This window comes from Mustelus asterias, chromosome 19 (assembly GCF_964213995.1).
Source record: "Mustelus asterias chromosome 19, sMusAst1.hap1.1, whole genome shotgun sequence".
Taxonomy (NCBI): Eukaryota; Metazoa; Chordata; class Chondrichthyes; order Carcharhiniformes; family Triakidae; genus Mustelus; species Mustelus asterias.
In genome coordinates this window covers 5,642,300-5,657,178 of record NC_135819.1, presented here as the reverse complement: position 1 = coordinate 5,657,178, position 14,879 = coordinate 5,642,300, and the positions used below count along the sequence as shown (strand labels likewise).

Below are 14,879 nucleotides of genomic sequence, written 5' to 3'. Positions count from 1 at the left end.
GAATATATCCCTACCTTTTAGGCCTACCTATAACCCTCCATCCTATAAAGTCCCATGTACTCATCCAGGAGTCTCTTAAAAGACCCTATTGAGTTTGCCTCCACCACCACTGACGGCAGCCGATTCGAGGAGGTTAAAAAAAAAACTCCCTTTATGTTTTCCTAAAGAACCTTTTGTTGATGTTTTGTCTGCACTTCAGTCCCATGCTCCTGATCTACGGACACCCGGTGCGGAGAGGGGAGGGTCGGGCTGGCGACCTCCTCGTGAACCTGCTCCTGGGTCTGGCGAAACGCGCCATTTACCGGTCCAGGCAGCGGGCGATCGAGGGGGCCGTCCATCCTGACTGTCTTCCCCTCTACCGCGGCTACGTTCGCGGCCAGGTGTCCCTGGAGAGGGAGCATGCGGTGTCCACGGGCGAGGTTGATGCTTTCCGCGCCCGCTGGGCACCGCAGGGGTTGGGGTGCATTATTGGCCCTAATAATCACATTTTAATTTGATGTTTTTAAGTTTCCTTTGTACTTTGATTTCTGTTTGGGCTGTTCCCCCTCCTTTTTGGGGAGCTGCCCCTTTTACTTTGTCCTGATTTAATCTGAGTTTGTTTACTTGGTTTGGTTTGACCTAAAAAGAGGACCAGGAAAGTGGATGAAGGGAAGGCAGTGGATGAAGGGAAGGCAGTGGATGAAGGGAAGGCAGTGGATGTTGTCTACGTGGACTTCAGTAAGGCCTTTGACAAGTTCCCGCATGGGAGGTTAGTTAGGAAGGTTCAGTTGCTAGGTATACATGGAGAGGTAGTAAATTGGATTAGACATTGGCTCAATGGAAGAAGCCAGAGAATGGTAGTGGAGGATTGCTTCTCTGAGTGGAGGCCTGTGACTAGTGGTGTGCCACAGGGATCAGTGCTGGGTCCATTGTTGTTTGTCATCTATAACAATGATCTGGATGATAATGTGGTCAATTGGATCAGCAAATTTGCTGATGATACTAAGATTGGAGGTGTAGTGGACAGTGAGGAAGGTTTTCAAAGCTTGCAGAGGGATTTGGACCAACTAGAAAAATGGGCTGAAAAATGGCAAATGGAATTTAACGCAGACAAGTGTGAGATATTGCACTTTGGAAGGTCAAACCAAAGTAGAATGTACAGGGTAAATGGTAGGACTCTGAAGAGTGCAGTTGAACAGAGGGATCTGGGAATAAAGATACATAATTCCCTAAAAGTGGCGTCACAGGTAGATAGGGTCGTAAAGAGTGCTTTTGGTACATTGGCCTTTATAAATCAAAGTATTGAGTATAAGAGTTGGAATGTTATGGTGAGGTTGTATAAGACATTGGTGAGGCTGAATTTAGAGTATTGTGTGCAGTTTTGGTCACCTAATTACAGGAAGGATGTAAATAAGGTTGAAAGAGTGCAGAGAAGGTTCACAAGGATGTTGCCAGGACTTGAGAAACTGAGTTACAGAGAAAGGTTGAATAGGTTAGGACTTTATTCCCTGGAGCGTAGAAGAATGAGGGGAGATTTGATAGAGGTGTATAAAATTATGATGGGTATAGATAGAGTGAATGCAAGCAGGCTTTTTCCACTGAGGCTAGGGGAGAAAAAAACTAGAGGACATGGGTTAAGGGTGAAGGGGGAAAAGTTTAAAGGGAATATTAGCGGGGAGGGGCTTCTTCACACACAGTGGTGGGAGTGTGGAATGAGTTGCCAGATGAAGTGGTGAATGCGGGCTCACTTTTAACATTTAAGAAAAACTTGGACATGTACACGGATCAGAGGGGTGTGGAGGGATATGGTGCAGGTCAGTGGGATGAGGCAGAAAAATGGTTCGGCACAGCCAAGAAGGGCCAAAAGGCCTGTGTCTGTGCTGTAATGTTCTATGGAATGGTCAAATGATCAGATAAGTGGCCGATGGAATTTAATCCTAAAAAGTGTAAGATGATATCCCTCATGGGATTGAGGGTGATTTAGTGGTTTGGATCAGGAATTGGCTAGCTGTAAGAAAACAGAGGGTGGTAGTTGATGGGAAATATTCATCCTGGAGTTTAGTTACTAGTGGTGTACCGCAAGGATCTGTTTTGGGGCCACTGCTGTTTGTCATTTTTATTAATGACCTGGATGAGGGCGTAGAAGGATGGATTAGTAAATTTGCGGATGACACTAAAGTCGGTGGAGTTGTAGACAGTGCGGAGGGAAGTGGCAGGTTACAGAAGGACATAGATAAGCTGCAGAGCTGGGCTGAGAGGTGGAAAATAGAGTTTAATGCGGAAAAGTGTGAGGTGATTCACTTTGGAAGGAGTAACAGGAATACAGAGTACTGGGCCAATGGTAAGGTACTTGGTAGTGTGGATGAACAGAGGGATCTGGGTGTCCATGTGCATAGATCCCTGAAAGTTGGCACCCAGGTTGATAGGGTTGTTAAGAAGGCGTACGGTGTGTTAGCTTTTATTGGTAGAGGGATTGAGTTTTGGAGCCAGGAGGTCATGCTGCAACTGTACAAAACTCTGGTGCGGCCACATTTGGAGTATTGCGTACAGTTCTGGTTGCCGTATTATAGGAAAGATGTGGAAGTGTTGGAAAGGGTGCAGAGGAGATTTACCAGGATGTTGCCTGGTATGATGGGAAAATTGTATGAGGAAAGGCTGAGGGGTTTGAGGTTGTTTTCGTTAGAGAGAAGAAGGTTAAGAGGTGACTTAATAGAGGCATACAAGATGATCAGAGGATTAGATAGGGTGGATAGTGAGAGCCTTTTTCCTCGGATGGTGGTGGCTAGCACGAGGGGACATAGCTTTAAATTGAGGGGTGAGAGATATAGGACAGATGTTAGAGGTAGGTTCTTTACTCAGAGAGTAGTAAGGGCGTGGAATGCCCTGCCTGCAGCAGTAGTGGACTCGTCAACATTAAGAGCATTCAAATGGTCATTGGATAAACATATGGGTGATATTGGAATAGTGTAGATTAGAGGGGCTTTAGATTGGTTCCACTGGTCGGCGCAACATCAAGGGCCAAAGGGCCTGTACTGCGCTGTTATGTTCTATGATACACTTTGGAAAGAGAATTTGATATGGAAATACTCAATGAATGGTAGGACACGAGGAAGTTCTGTGGAAAAAGGGACCTTGGTGTCTTTGTCCACAGATCTCTGTCGGCAGAAGGGCATGTTAGTAGGGTGGTGAAAAAGGCATATGGGACACTTGTTTTTATCAATTGAGGCATAGATTAGAAAAGCAGGGAAGCCATGTTGGAGTTGTATCGAACTCTGGTGAGGCCACAGCTTGAGCACTGTGCAGTTCTGGTTGCTGCATTATCGGAAGGAGCGGGTGCAGAGGAGATTCACCAGGATGCTGCCTGGGATGGAACATTTAAGTGATAGAACCATAGAAAATTACAGCTCAGAAATAGGCCTTTTGGCCCTTCTTGTCTGTGCCGAACCATTTTTTGCCTTGTCCCACTGACCTGTACTTGGATCATATCCCTCCACACCCCTCCAAGTTTTTCTTAAATGTTAAAAGTGACCCCTCATTTACCACTTTATCCGGCAGCTCATTCCACACTCCCACCACTCTCTGCGTGAAGAAGCCCCCGCTAATATTCCCTTTAAACTTTTCTCCTTTCACCCTTAACCCATGCCCTCTGGTTTTTCTCTCCCCTAGCCTCAGTGGAAAAAGCCTGCTTGCATTCACTCTATACCCATCAAAATCTTATACACCTCTATCAAATCTCCCCTCATCCTCCTACGCTCCAGGGAATAAAGTCCCAACCTATTCAATCTCTCTCTGTAACTCAGCTTCTCAAGTCCCGGCAACATCCTTGTGAACCTTCTCTGCACTCTTTCAACCTTATTTACATCCTTCCTGTAACTAGGTGACCAAAACTGTACACAGTACTCTAAACTCGGCCTCACCAATGCCTTATATAACCTTACCATAACACTCCAACTTTTATACTCGATACTCTGATTTATAAAGGCCAATGTACCAAAGGCACTCTTTACGACCCTATCCACCTGTGACGTCACTTTTAGGGAATTCTGTACCTGTATTCCCAGATCCCTCTGTCCAACTGCACTCTTCAGAGTCCTACCATTTACCCTGTACGTTCTACTTTGGTTTGTCCTTCCAAAGTGCAGTATCTCACACTTGTCTGCGTTAAATTCCATTTGCCATTTTTCAGCCCATTTTTCCAGTTGGTCCAAATCCCTCTGCAAGCTTTGAAATCCTTCCTCACTGTCCACTACACCTCCAATCTTTGTATCATCAGCAAACCTGCTGATCCAATTGACCACATTATCATCCAGATCATTGATATAGATGACAAACAACAATGGACCCAACACCGATCCCTGCGGCACACCACTAGTCACAGGCCTCCACTCAGAGAAGCAATCCTCCACAACCACTCTCTGGCTTCTTCCATTGAGCCAGTGTCTTATCCAATTTACTACCTCCCCATGTATACCTAGCGACTGAACCTTCCTAACTAACCTCCCATGAGGGACCTTGTCAAAGGCCTTGCTGAAATCCAGGTAGACAACATCCACCGCCTTCCCTTCATTCACTTTCCTGGTAACCTCCTCGAAAAACTCTAATAGATTGGTCAAACATGACCTACCACGCACAAAGCCATGTTGACTCTCCCTAATAAGTCCCTGTCTATCCAAATATTTGTAGATCCTAACCCTTATCACACCTTCCAATAACTTGCCCACCACCGACGTCAAACGTACTGGCCTATAGTTTCCCGGATTTCATTTGGAACCTTTTTTAAACAACGGAACAACGTGAGCCACCCTCCAATCATCCGGCACCTCACCCGTGAATACTGACATTTTAAATATCTGCCAGGGCCCCTGCAAGTTCAGCACTAGCTTCCCTCAAGGTCCGTGGGAATACCCTGTCCGGTCCTGGGGATTTATCCACTCTGATTTGCCTCAAGACAGCAAGCACCTCCTCCCCTTTAATCTGTAAAGGTTCCATGACCTCCCTCCTGTTTGCCCTATTTCCGTCGACTCCATGCCCGTTTCCTCAATAAATACGGATTCAAAAAACCATTTAGTATCTCCCCCATCTCTTTTGTTCCATACACTACCACTCTGGTCTTCAAGAGGACCACTTTTATCCCTCACTACCCTTTTGCTCCTAACATACCTATAGAAGATCTTTGGATTTTCCTTCACTCTGTCTGCCAAAGCAACCTCATGTCTTCTTTTAGCCCTCCTGATTTCCCTCTTAAGTAGCTTCTTGCACTTTTTATACTCCTCGAGCATCTGATGTGTTCCTTGCTGCCTGTACATTTCATACAACTCTCTCTTCCTCTTAATCAGTGTTACAATCTCCCTCGAGAACCAAGGTTCCTTATTCCTATTTACTTTGCCTTTAATCCTGACAGGAGCATACAAACTCTGCACTCTCAAAATTTCTCCTTTGAAGGCCTCCCACTTTCCATTTACATCCTTACCAGAGAACAGCCTGTGCCAATCCACACTTCCCAGATCCCATCTCATTTCATCAAATTTGGCCTTTTTCCAGTTCAGAACTTCAACCCGAGGACCAGATCTATCCTTATCCATGATCAGGTTGAAACTAATGGCATTATGATCACTGGATCCAAAGTGTTCCCTCACACTCACATCCATCACCTGCCCTAACTGATGAAGAGAGGTTGGGTAGGCTTAGGTTGTTTTCGTTAGAGCAGAGAAGACTGAGAGGCGACCTGATCGAGGTGGACAAGATTGAGGGACATGGACAAAGTGGATAAGGAGCAGCTGTTTCCCTTAGTTGAAGGGTCAGTCATGATGGGACATAGGTTCAAGGTGAAGGGCAGGAGGTTTAGGGGGGATGTGAGGAAAATTGTTTTTACCCAGAGGGTGGTGATGGTCTGGAATGCGCTGCCTGGGAGGGAGGTGGAGACGGGTTGCCTCACATCCTTTAAGAAGTACCTGGATGAGCACTTAGCACATCATAAAATTCAGGGCTTTGGGCCATATGCTGGCTGATGGGATTAGGTGGGAGTTCAGGTGTTTTTAATGTTTCGGTGTGGATGCAATGGGCCAAAGGGCCTCTTCTGCACTGTATGATTCTATATGTTTCAATGAAATCCTTGAATTCTAATGTCCTAAGGTTCTTTATCGGAGCATTAATAAACAAAATATACAGCAAGCACATAAGGAGATATTAGGTTAGATAACCAACAGCTTTTCAAATAGAAACAAAAACAGAAAATGCTGGAAAATCTCAGCAGGTCTGACAGCATCTGTGGAGAGAGAATAGAGCCAATGTTTTGAGACTGGTTGACCTTTCGTCAAGGCTGTGGAAAAAATTGGAGCTTGCGTTCCTTAACACCTAAAAGGAAGAGAAGAAGTTTCTTATTAATGCGTTGGGTGAGACGGAGAATGAAGTGAAACGGGACAAGCACAGCTTTGAGATAGAGTGCGTTGGTGCCGCTGGAGGGAGCCCTGACGAAGGTTCAACCAATCTCGAAACATTAGCTCTATTCTCTGTCCAAAGATCCTGCCAGACCTGCTGAGATTTTCCAGCATTTTCTGTTTTTATTTCAGATTCCAGCCTCCGCAGTAATTTGCCTTTAGCTTGTCAAATAGATATGTTTGAAGGAATACCTTCAAGGGGGAAATTGAGGAAGAGAGGTGTAGGGAGTGTATTCCAGAGCGTAGGTTTTTTTCATTTTTATTTATTAGTATCACAAGTAGGCTTACATTAACACTGCAATGAAGTTACTGTGAAAATCCCCTAGTCGCCACACTCCGGCGCCTGTTCAGGTACACTGAGGGAGAATTTAGCACGGCCAATGCACCCTAACCAGCACATCTTTCGGACTGTGGAGGAAACCCACGCAGACACGGGGAGAACGTGCAAACTCCATACAGACAATGACCCAAGCTGGGAATTGAACGCAGGTCCCTGGCGCTGCGAGGCATCAGTGCTAACCACTGTGCCACCGTGCCGCCCTAGGCAACTGAAGGTGAATAGTTAATGATTGAAATCAAGAGGTTAGCATCAGAGGAGCACAGGTAATTCAAAGGATTGTAGGGCTGGAGGAAATTGCAGAGCTTGAAGGGACAAGGCCATGGAGGGATTTGAAAGGAAGGATGAGAATTTTAAAATTGTGACGTCGCTTGACTGGGAGCCAGTGAACAAAATTTAGTGCGAGTTAAGGCACATGCAGTAAAGCTTTGGATAACCTCAAGTTAATGGAAGGTAGAATGTGGGAGCCCAACCAGGAGTGCATTGCAAAGTCAAGTTGATAGGTAATGAAGGGACAAATGAGTGTTTTACAAGTAAATGAGCTGTTGCAGAAGTTAGGCAATGTTATGGAAGTGGAACTATGCAGTCTTAGTATGAACATGAGGTTGAAAGCTCATCTTAGGGTCAAATGTGCCATCAAATAGATTGTCAAAATCTCAGCTGATGCCGGGAAAAGGATGGAGTTAGCTAAGGAACAGAGTTTGGATTTTAGATGATGTCACTAAGCGACGGCATTAGGAGGGTGCAAGAATAAAGCACTAATTTGATATTTCTCAGGGTTCCATCCAGTGACTGCTCAGGGCGGCTTATTAGTAGGAATTTTCTCCACAATGCATGATTCACCACGCAAATACAAAGCAAAGGTGAAGAACTGTTGATAATTGTGTGCTCTCACTTTTTCTGTTGAGAGCTTTGGATGAAGATTACGTGTTTTCAAGTAAAAACTTGATGATGTCATTTAACTAAGATTGTTCTGTAGGGTTAAATGAGTAAGAGGTACAGTGATAAGAGTGGTGGTGGTAGAAGCTAAAGCTGTAACTTCCAACTTGGATAGGTCTGAAACTGTCAAAATGAAATTAGTTGCCTGTTTTATGAGAGTTTGGAGCTTTCCTTGCATGGTCCTGCCTTCTCCTGTGATGTTTCATCCATGAGAGAATACTACAAATCATCCTAGAAGAAAAAGTTGATTGGGGTTTAGAAAATCGAGCATAGACTTCAATGTGTCTAAGATTACAAAAGTGGTGACTTCAGACAAGTGCATAATGAGTTATAGGTTATAAGACATCTTGAACTTGAAGAACTTGTGCATCTGGGGAGTGAAGTAATCTGAAGTAATTCCTTCAAACCCTGGATGAAATCCTGCATCTGACCCAGCACAGATCCTCTTTTCATTCCATAGTGCTTGGCGGGTCATGCATGCCATATGTTACTTACTGAAGGCTCTTTTTCCACAGGGAGTGAAATGCTACTGGGAGATTCTCGTGGGAACTTTACCTGTGAATTGCTGATACGGTGACCTTTTACATCCAAAGTAACTTGAAAGGACTTGGCGTTTTGTATTTTATTGTTTCTTTCTCGCAGTGCTGTACAGGTCAGTGCTGTGACTGGCTTTGCATAGTTACATTAGAATGCTGTTTTGATTCAGTTACTAATACACTGTAGTATGCTTTCATCAAATTGGAGGTCATTGGATGGCTACTGTATATTAGTCCACAGAGAGAAATCACTTGGTGCTCATGCAGTGAGAGGGCAATGCTGGATAGTGGATACTGCTTCTTCCCTCCTGTGCTATCCCCTTCCTGTCCCATCCCCCAATCTGGTACAACTTGGATGAATTAGATTCACTTTCTGTAATTTATACATTTTGGCACGTAAGCCAAACATCTTGTATTTAAAACCACTGCATTTTGTTTTTGGGCCTGGTAAGTTCTCTATTTGGGTACGGAAAGATTGTTCTGTAGTTTTAAACAACTAAGAGGTCTATCAACCAGAGTGGGGCATTTGTAGAAGCTGTGGCTGCAACTTTCAGCTCCGGTCTAATACACATTCATCCGTATGAGCTCCAATGAAATGAAAGTGTAATGGAGTGATTATTCAGATAATTAACCTCTAACAATACCCATGTGGGAGGCCTTAAACTATTTTGTTTCTTGTCAACTTGTGAGGAAGCCCTGCATTTCATGGCTGACTATAAAGGGAGCATGTGCTGTATCTGGGCTGCTCAGAAATTTGACCAAAGTCGAGGGTTCAAAGATTCTGTTCACATACCAGGCTGACATTTATAAAAATGTCATATGGCAGATCAGAGGGTGATGGGAGGGTAAGCAGAACACTTATCTAGTTTTATTCATATTTACATATAAATTATAACACAGAATTGTACTATTGTCCTTCACTTGAGGAGTAGTCCAATTCCTTCATGCCCATTCTGTTCCTGTCTCCCCTTATTCCTTTTTCATTCAACTGACAATTCTACCTGTTGTAAAAAAAATTGAAATAGCCTGTGCTTTAAAACTAACTCTTGGGGACAAATTTTCCCATCCCACCCACCACAGGAATCATAGTGGGCGAGTGGCGGACCATGGAGAGGTCCGTTGACCTTGGGCGGAATTTTCCGGTTTCGGGACAAGCGCAACCAGAAAATCCCGCCCTTGTTGTATATTCCACAAGCTCACAACTCCATGTGGGTGATTTTGTCAGCCTTATCTATGTGTGATTGGATAAGTCACAAAGCATCTAGAGCCTTTAAGTCAGTGCTTCCCAAACAATTTTCCAGCATGAAAATTAATGTGACTCCAGATGCTAACAAAACAAAACAATGAAATAACATAGCAACATTCAATACTTAATCCAAGTTTGTGCATTATAGATCAACATAAAATACATTATACAAATATGAAAATCTGTTTTGAAGTACTTTGTTAAAGTTTTATTATTTGATGTACTTATGTAGATTTCAGTCAAGTTCTTCATATTCCCTGGTGAAAGAAGACTCAGTGACGGCCCTCGCTTCCTGCTCCCTGGCCCAGGAAAGCCTCGCATCACCCTGCCCCTTGCCACCTTGTCCCCTCATCACTCTCCTCTGCTACATCTCACTACATCCCAGAGAGAGGAACAGGGAAAGGATAGGGCTGGCCCCTGTTTGGGCCTCATGTGGGGTGCTTTCTTGGAGGAGGTGGAGCCTGCCATCCCATCCACTGTTTCTGTAACTCCATCAGAGGCCACGACACACAGTTTGGGAAGTGTTGCTCTAAGTTCAGTGAATAGTGTCAGTTGATTGGAATTACAATCTAATGTTAGTTTGTCTGTTCCACCTTCACCTCCAACAATGCATGGTAGAAATTCATTTTGTCCATCTGATTAGCTGCCTCTGTCGCTTCCCTTTCTCCTGCCCCACCAGGGCAAACTCCCTTTAGGCTTTCTCTTCCCTAGCCTGTATATTCCTCGAGCTTCTCTCCTATCTCACCTCATCCAATCTCATCTTGTCCATCTCTTGCTCATTCAATCCAATTGAACTCGTGACTCGTCAATATCTCTACCTGGCTTCCATGATAGAAGACATTGTTCATTGTTCTCTCTCCTGTGAAGCTTTCATTATCACCCTGTCAAAAAACTCCTTTGTTTATTACTTTGAACATGTTGCTGTGTGCCAGATCTGTGCCCATCTTTTTCAGAATTCCATGTTTAAATCCTTCAATCAAGGTTCGGCTGCTGCTACAGAACTGAAATGGCACATACAGAGTCACAGATTACACTCAATATGACTTTGTCCTTGATTTCACTGCAATCTTTACATAGAACATAGAAAAGCTACAGCACAAACAGGCCCTTCAGCCCACAAGTTGCACCGAACATGTCTCTACCTACTAGGCTTACCTATAACCCTCTATCTTACTAACTTCCATGAACTTATCCAAAAGTCTCTTAAAAGACCCTATCGAATCCACCTTCACCACCACTACCGGCAGCCGATTCCACGCACCCACCACCCTCTGAGTGAAAAACTTACCCCTAACATCTCCTCTGTACCTACTCCCCAGCACCCTAAACCTGTGACCTCTTGTGGCAACCATTTCAGCCCTGGGTAAAAGCCTCTGAGAATCCACTCTATCAATACCCCTCAACATGTTATACACCTCTATCAGGTCACCTCTCATCCTTCGCCTATCCAAGGAGAATAGACCTAGCTCTCTCAACCTATCCTTATAAGGGATGCCACCTAATCCAGGCATTATCCTTGTAAATCTCCTCTGCACCTTTCTATGGCTTCCACATCCCTTCTGTAATGAGGCGACCAGAACTCGGCACAGTACTCCAGGTGGGGTCTGACCAGGGTCCTATACAGCTGCAGCATTATCTCCCGATTTCTAAACTCAATTCCTCTATTGATGAAGGCCAGTATTCCATACGCCTTCTTAACCACAGCCTCTACCTGCGATGCTGGTTTGCGCGTCCTATGAACCCGGACCCCAAGATCCTTCTGATCTTCCACACTGCCAAGCGTCTTACCCTTAATATTATATTCTTTCATCCTATTCGACCTGCCAAAATGAACAACCACACACTTATCTGGGTTGAAGTCCATCTGCCACTTCTCCGCCCAGTCTTGCATCTTATCTATGTCTCGTTGCAACTGCTGACATCCCTCTACACTATCCACAACACCACCAACCTTTGTGTCATCAGCAAACTTGCCAAGCCATCTTTCTACTTCCTCATCCAGGTCATTTATAAAAATCACAAAGAGCGAGGGTCCCAGAACAGATCCCTGGGGCACTCCACTGGTGACCGACCTCCATGCTGAAAAAGACCCATCTACAACCACTCTTTGCCTTCTGTGGGCAAGCCAGTTCTGAATCCACAAAGCAATGCCCCCTTGTATCCCATGCCCCTTCATTTTCTCAATGAGCCTTGCATGGGGCACCTTATCAAACGCCTTGCTGAAATCCATATAAACTACATCTACCGCTCTTCCCTCGTCTATGTGTCTAGTTACATCGTCAAAAAATTCAGTTAGGCTCGTAAAATATGATCTGCCTTGGACAAAGCTGTGCTGGCTATTTCTGATCATACTATTCCTCTCCAGATGTTCATAAATCCTGCCTCTCAGGATCTTCTCCATCAACTTACCAACCACTGAGGTTAGACTCACCGGTCTATAATTTCCCGGGCTATCTCTTCTCCCTTTCTTGAATAACAGAACCACATCCGCAATCCTCCGGAACCTCTCCCGTCTCCATTGATGATGCAAAAATCATCGCCAGAGGCTCAGCAACATGTTGGTATCTCTGCAGTTTTGTCCTCTTCAGAATCCCTCATTTCAATCAGTCCACATCATCAATTATGCCTTCAGCTGTAAAGTCTGTTGGTTCTGGAATTTCTTCCATAAACTGTTTTGCTTTTTCACTTCTTTTCGGTAAGACACCTTCAAACCTTTGACTATTATAAATACAGGAAGTGCTGGAACAACTCAACAGGTCTAGCAACATCTGTGGAGAGAGAAACAGTGTTATTGAGTCAGTTCCAAAGACGAGTCATATTGGACTCAAAATGTTATCTCTCTCCACAGATACTGCTAGCCCTGTTGAGTTTTTCCAGCACTTCCTATGGTTCTGCAGTCACATGTAGGCCAGACCAGGAAAGGACGGCAGATTTCCTTTCTTACAGGACATTAGTGAATTGCGTTTTTACAACAATTGACAATGGTTTCATGGTCATTATTCAATTCCAGATTTTTTTCTTTATATTCAAATTCCACCATCTGCCAATCTTAGGATTCGAACCTAGGTCCCCAGAGCAATGCCCTGGATCTCTGGATTGTCAGTCAAGTGACAGTACCACCATGCCACTGCCTACACGCCAATCATCCTGGGGTATCCAGTCACTCTGTGACCCAATAAGCTGCTCAATGACCCTTGCAGCAGTGAGCAAGCCAGGACTACTTTGTTATTTTCAAAGTGTGATTTCAAGATTAACTCAAGTTTGAGATATTTTCCACTTGTCTGTATTTCACAGAAGTTGAAATGGGACGCAGGAAATCAAAGAGAAAGCCTCCTACCAAGAAGAAGGTGCTTGGGACTCTGGAAACACAGTTCACGTGTCCATTCTGTAACCACGAAAAGTCATGTGATGTTAAGATGTAAGTGTGTGACATCACAACAAGCATGTTTGATGGAGTTTTGGGCCTGGTGGGGCGCCAGTTTGCAAGTGTAACTGGCCATTACATTGTAAAGTTGCATCTAACTGTTGAAATTGGTACATTCAACAGAATTGTTCCAGAGTCCTGCAGTCAATCAGGATTTGGGATGTAGCCATGCTGTAGGAAGGAAGTGATTGCACTAGCAAAGGTGCAGAGGAGATTCACCAGGATGTGAACCTTGCTGGAGCATTTCAGCTATGAAGAGAGGCTGGTCAGGCTGGGTTAGTTTTCCTTGGAGCAGAGAGGGGAAGGGGGACCCGTGGAGGTGTATGAATTTATGAGGGACATAGGGTAGTTAGGGAGGAACGATTCCCCATAGTAGAGGGGTCAATCACCAGTGGGCATAGATTTAAGGTATGGGGCAGATTTAGAGGGGATTTGAGGAAAAATCTTTTGGCCCAGAGAGTGGTGAGAATCTGGAAATTGCTGCCTGAAAGGGTGGGAGAGACAGGAACACTCAACATTTAAAAAGCATTCAGATGGGCACTTGAAATGCCATAGCGAACAAGACTTTGGACCAAGTGCGAGGAAATGAGATTAGAATAGACAGATGCCTGATGGCCAGTGAACAAAGAACAATACAGCACAGGAACAGGCCCTTCGGCCCTCCAAGCCTGCGCCGCTCACGTGCCCACTAGACCATTCTTTTGTATCCCTCTATTCCCAGTCTGTTCATGTGGTTATCTAGATAAGAATTAAATGATCCCAGCGTGTCCGCCTCAATCACCTTGCTTAAAGAACAAAGAACAACAGTGCAAACACAATGGGCCTCTTTCTTGGCTGTAAAACTCTGAGGTTGGTGAGATTTTTGGGTGGGACTACCCTCGTTTGGTTTCATTCATATCCATCCAGTTAGCAAGTTCTTGGGTTGAGTTTCATTGACCATTCTGTTGAACCCTGTGAGTGAAGTGTATCTTTTCAAGCTGTGTAGCGAAATACTCGGGTTACAATGGTGTCATTTCCATGTATGTGAGTGGAATATATCATGTCCTGTGCAGTGATTCCTCGCACTTCAAAAACTCATCAAACATAACTCTGCCAGGTGGAAACTTGGGCCTGAAACCAAGTGATAATCTATTTAATGGAATAATATACAGTATCCGACAGTGAATCATTTAATTCAACATTGTTATGCAACACAGAAAATATTCAAGATCCTTCGAGGTCACAGTGACACAAAAGGCTGCATTTCTCTTAGCTAAGTAATAAATCTAAAATGATCTTAGAAAACTAAATTTGATGTTAGTTGCTACGCAATCTAAAATCTGGGGCCATTGGACCCAAGTTGCGTATAACATTTTGTCATGTTTTACTTTACAAGGTTCACCGTCTGAAACCTGGTGTAGTAGACGTATCTGGTCTCTGAGCTCAGGACTTTTCCTGTGAAGAATACACGGTGTGATTGAGGCTTTAGTGTTTCTCTCAAAGATTACAAGTTAGAAAATACCAAAATAAAATCGAATTTTATTTTTCAGCATGTGCTGTTGGGAGTTTATTAACCTGTCGGTACTCATTTTCATGCACAAATCAAACATAAAAGTAATTGTAACAAATGGACTGATCAACTTTCTGCAAACCTCTTGACCAGGGAGTATTGCAGATGTCACAGATTTAATTTGACCTGTCCCTCTGGGGCATGGAAATGTATGGTTTCTGAGTCTTGTGCTTCACTATTTGCACATATTGCTTCAGTGATCCTTGCAGTTTCACAGTTAAGGTTTAAGCTGGTGTTGAACACAGCAGGGTAGGAGGAACTTACTGGAAGCACCTTTCTGATTTCTGAATGGATAGTGTGGAGTTTCATGTTAAGATCTAGCTGTTTTAATGTTTTCCTCCCCAACCACATTTTCCCAGGGACCGAGCACGGAATACGGGGATCATATCCTGCACTGTGTGTTTAGAAGAATTCCAAACTCCTATAACATGT

General features: G+C 44.2%; 1 protein-coding gene across 2 annotated transcripts in view; it reads left to right on the top strand.

The window, feature by feature from the left end:
- Nucleotides 1-14,879, top strand: part of elof1 (elongation factor 1) — a 31,658-nt gene that overhangs the window by 1,518 nt on the left and 15,261 nt on the right. Inside the window, exons 2-4 of one of the 2 annotated variants that reach the window (XM_078234927.1) lie at nucleotides 8,208-8,344; nucleotides 12,769-12,892; nucleotides 14,807-14,877. In XM_078234927.1, the coding sequence (XP_078091053.1) occupies nucleotides 12,777-12,892; nucleotides 14,807-14,877 (187 nt within the window). In that variant the 5' untranslated portion in view covers nucleotides 8,208-8,344; nucleotides 12,769-12,776. The remainder of the gene's footprint in view (nucleotides 1-8,207; nucleotides 8,345-12,768; nucleotides 12,893-14,806; nucleotides 14,878-14,879) is intronic. The other variant, XM_078234928.1, reaches the window with a different exon arrangement.